The sequence below is a fragment of the Prenolepis imparis genome, unplaced genomic scaffold, assembly GCF_030444845.1.
Source record: "Prenolepis imparis isolate NDT839.2.m4 unplaced genomic scaffold, iyPreImpa1.0 SCAF_16, whole genome shotgun sequence".
Lineage (NCBI taxonomy): Eukaryota > Metazoa > Arthropoda > Insecta > Hymenoptera > Formicidae > Prenolepis > Prenolepis imparis.
In genome coordinates this window covers 843,309-847,839 of record NW_028141174.1, presented here as the reverse complement: position 1 = coordinate 847,839, position 4,531 = coordinate 843,309, and the positions used below count along the sequence as shown (strand labels likewise).

Here is a 4,531-nt window from a genome sequence, read left to right as displayed (position 1 = left end):
TATACGCGACAACGCGAACTTACTGATCTTGTTTAAACAGGACGGTACCAACTTGAAACACGTGTACAACGATCATGTGAATACCGACATGTCGTATGAAGATTTCAGTAAATTATGTCGTATTTGTTGGCAACAAAAATATGGATTCCTAGTGATAGACAAGGACAGCTTGCTTACAAACGGGCGATACAGAAAAGGATTTAACGAGTTTGCGATACCACAAAACGATTAGTCGCTGCCGATATTCTGTCGAGAAGAATGAAACGCGAACACTCTGCAGACATTGCTGATAACCATAACATTCGCGAGCGTGAAAAGATTGCGAAGGAAATTGTGAAAACGAGCGAATCGATCCGTAAGAAACATCGTGCTTTAAAGACTGGTAAGATCGATGATGATATTGCAGTCAAGACTCACTTTAAACCTATTATCGAACCACTACAAAAGATTGTCGACAACGCGAGCTTGATCGCAGTGAAAAACGAACCTGAGAGTAAAGCTGACGTGAAAATTAAAACGTTACCTGTTGTTAAGCGGTACGAGGAGGAGGAGGAAGATGCGACACCGAAAAAGAGAAAACGACCAAACACAAATCGCTCATCGACATCACGTACATCGGACGGATTTTTACTGGATGAACCACCGATAAGCTCTACACCGTCCACCTCTACACAGTCCGCGACAACGAGAATCCTACCATTTACAATACCCGAATCACTCGCAAACGAAAATGTTTTCGAAACCACAAGCAATTCACTTGAAACATCCGTTCGAAACATGTTACAAACGTCGGAAGGTCAAGAAATGTTGCGAGAGCACTTCGGACCACTGGGACAAAAATACATGGGTGCTCTCCTCGGTGGCGATAAAAAAAATGAGATTGATCACGTATATGGTGTCTATTTCGGAAAGGATGGAATGTTGCTCGGTAACAAACAATTCGACATGGATAAATATGACTCTATAATTATAGACAAAGTAAAGTACATTGGTACACCTGGATTTTACGAGCTAGTCTTCAAGAGGATTCCCGATGATGTTATTTACACAGAAGACGATATGCAAAAATACAAGAGCATATTATTGGCGACGAACGCGCATAAACGCAAATATGATGCGCAAGGTCAATTACGGAGCAACAGGGGATACAAATACAAACAAATAATCGCACCGTTGATGTCAATTGAAAAGAAAAAATCTGGAAAGGGTGTATTCATGCCTCAAGCGATGACGCTAACCGACAATAAAATTGATTACGTGCACTGGGACGACCCCAACGAGCTAGTGGATCGGGTACGATTGCTCGATGCTTCGCGCCGAGCTGGCCACAACGCTCACGACAATGAGATTCTGTCGATCATCGAGGAACTTCGCGAAGCAGGCATTATTATAAATTAAACTGAGTCTCGGCAAAACTAATCAGTCGATCGACGTCATTCGCATCGACAAATTCCTATCAATAAATTTGGATTATTCGAACGGAGAAATGATGCAACTGGCACAAGCGATCATTGGGATAGATTGGTGAGAAGTTATGTGCGCGGAAACGCTCTGTGTCGTGTCGCTACAGACTATGATGCAAGATCGCGCAAGATTCGTCGTGTAGCGCAACCTGAAGCTGACACTGATGCTGTCAACAAACTGTATGTGGAATCCTGCGTTAAAAGATTGATGAATCAACAGAAAGAATCAAATGAGAAGCTGACTTCGTTCGAGAAGGACGTGCGAGCAGTACAGACTGCGATAAACGAACTTCAACGTACAGCTAATGCTAACTCAAAAACGACCTGAATGAGCAGCAGTGAACGGGTTAGGAGCGGCTATCGAACGGTAATCAAACATCTACGAAGGGTTATCGAACGGCTACGAACAATTATCGAACGGCTACGAAGGATTATCGAACTGCTATCTAACTACAATGAGTGGTAGTGATAGTGAACGGCCTAGCAACAGCTGCGAACGAGGGTACGAACAACTCAAGCAGGGCTGCGAACGAGGCTACGAACAAGTCATTAAAGGCTACATACAAGGCTACTATCAACTCAGGAACGGCTGCGAACGGGTCAGGAACGGTTGCGAACGGGTCAGGAACGGCTACGAACGGGTTAGAAACGACTGTGAACAAGGCTGCGAACGAATCAAGAACGATTTTCGAATGGGTTAAGAACGGAAGTAAACAACGCAAGAACGGCTATGAACGGCTCAAGAACGGGTCAAGAACGGCTACGAACGGCTCAAGAACGGGTCAAGAACGACTACGAACGGCTCAAGAACGGGTCAAGAACGACTACGAACGGCTCAAGAACGGGTCAAGAACGACTACGAACGGCTCAAGAACGGGTCAAGAACGACTACGAACGGCTCAAGAACGGGTCAAGAACGGCTACGAACGGCTCAAGAACGGCTACGAACGGCTCAGGAATGGGTCAGTAACGGAAATGAGCGATAAAACAAGCAGCAGTAAACGACGATCGGGAAAAACCGACGAAGCGATGAAACAACATAGTTTGGAGAGACGGCAGTTGGTGAACGAACTGCACGCGTCGGCGAGAAAAAATTTTCCCCGAAGACATGTCATAGTGCGAGGATATGATGATCTGTGGCAAGCCGACATCGTCGAGATGCGTCCGTACTCTCGTTTCAACAAAGGTTATCACTACATACTCACCGTGATCGATGTGTTGAGCAAGTACGCGTGGGCCGTACCACTCAAGAGTAAAGGTGGAAGCGAGACGGCTGACGCTATCGCCGAAATAATTCGAGATAGCAAGAGATGCCCGAAAAACATGCAAACTGATATGGGGAAGGAATTTTACAACGCTGACGTGCAACGGCTTATACGGAAACATAACATCAATCATTATTCTACATATTCGGTAATGAAGGCATCGGTCGTCGAGCGATTCAATCGTACGCTGAAGAACGACATGTGGAAGATGTTTACGCTGAATGGAACTTACAAGTGGATCGACGCGTTGCCGCGACTCGTATCGGATTATAACGCGCGCAAGCACCGAACAATCGGCATTCGACCCGCCGACGTCACTACCGCGATCGTTGATAAACTTTTAAAAACGGTATATAGTAACATAAAGATTGCCGCTCCGGCGAAATTCAGAGTAGGTGACTCGGTACGCGTTAGCAAATACAAGAAACTTTTCGAGAAGGGTTACACGCCAAATTGGACGACGGAGGTTTTTAAGATTGTTAAAGTGCAGCGTACTAATCCCGTAAGCTATCTACTCGAGGATTATCGCAAAACATCTGTCGCTGGAGCGTTTTACGAGTATGAGTTGCATCGCGCGAATTATCCGGACGTGTATCTTGTGGAGAAAGTACTGCGCAGGAGGGGAGACGAGGTTTACGTGAAATGGCTGGGATTTGACAATTCACACAATTCTTGGATACGGACAATGTGATTTAATTCATATAGACTATTTATTTTAAGAAAAATATAATGTGTACAACGTATAAAATATATAAAATATACATGAAATATATGAAATACAAAATCTTTGTTAATACATCCTTTCCTTTAATCGTTACAATATATTACACATATGTTACATAACAATATATCATACACACACACACACACACACACACACACACACACACACACACACATTATACTACATTATATTTTATAAGGGTATCTGGTAATGTCCCCATGGTAATGTGTCGGTCGAATCAGGTATAATATACCGCTTATCGTCGTACGGACTTAGAGCAATTTTTGTCTCGCGGATGGTATACACTTCATGCAATTTCGATCTAATACATGACTGCTGACGTGTCATTTCAATCTCTTCATTCAGGCATCGCGTATAATCGTCGAATGTTATACTACGCGCTACGACATTACTTTTGACACCTTTTGCTTTTTTAGTGTCTTTTTTGCCGTCCACCCTCACCGCGTACATTTTTGCTCTAAGCCCGACGAATTCGGACATTATCGCACCGTTATTCTCGTCTTTCATCAAGCCTGGCACCTTTTTGTTTGCATGCGCTATACCGTACGCGTTGTCAATTGGATAATCGCTCGTATCGAATCTAGCGATATCGCGTTTCATGTTCTCGTACACATCGTCGCACTCGATGTGATATATTAAACTGTCGGTGTCGGTGTACATTATCCGGCATCTTTCACGATAGAGCGGTGACATGTACTCGTAGTGAAATTCATACAGACACACTTTCGATATATCGAGTATACACATACCAACATAGATTGGTTTGTTAAATTTTACTTCTAGTTTACGTAATTCGACGGCGATTAAATTTTCCGAAAAGACGCTCCTGCTATGGAAATTTGGTTTCGCGATCATCGCTTCCGCACCGTATCGTCCGTCCCACTTTGTCAATAATTTTACATCTACATGATTTCGAACGTTTTCCATAGTTTTGCCGAATACCGCGTTGTTCATCAATTTGTACAAATTTTTTTCAAAATCATTTTTCGCTTGTGTTCTAAATTTTGTATTGAGTTCGATGTAATCGCGGAGCCATGCGGATTGAGTAAATTGTAATA

The 4,531-nt window shown here is 43.4% G+C and overlaps 2 protein-coding genes across 2 annotated transcripts; one reads left to right on the top strand and one right to left on the bottom strand.

Moving 5' to 3' along the window:
* The first annotated feature begins 258 nt into the window (after window positions 1-258).
* Window positions 259-1,398, top strand: LOC145946454 (uncharacterized). The gene is made up of 2 exons (XM_083056067.1): window positions 259-536; window positions 576-1,398. Exons 1-2 carry the CDS (start codon window positions 259-261, stop codon window positions 1,396-1,398), a joined length of 1,101 nt encoding a protein of 366 aa, XP_082912193.1.
* A 2,246-nt stretch (window positions 1,399-3,644) lies between these two features.
* On the bottom strand, window positions 3,645-4,220 carry LOC145946453 (uncharacterized). The gene has a single exon (XM_083056066.1). The coding sequence runs from the start codon at window positions 4,218-4,220 to the stop codon at window positions 3,645-3,647; it is 576 nt and encodes a 191-aa protein (XP_082912192.1).
* Between the last annotated feature and the right edge of the window lie 311 nt (window positions 4,221-4,531).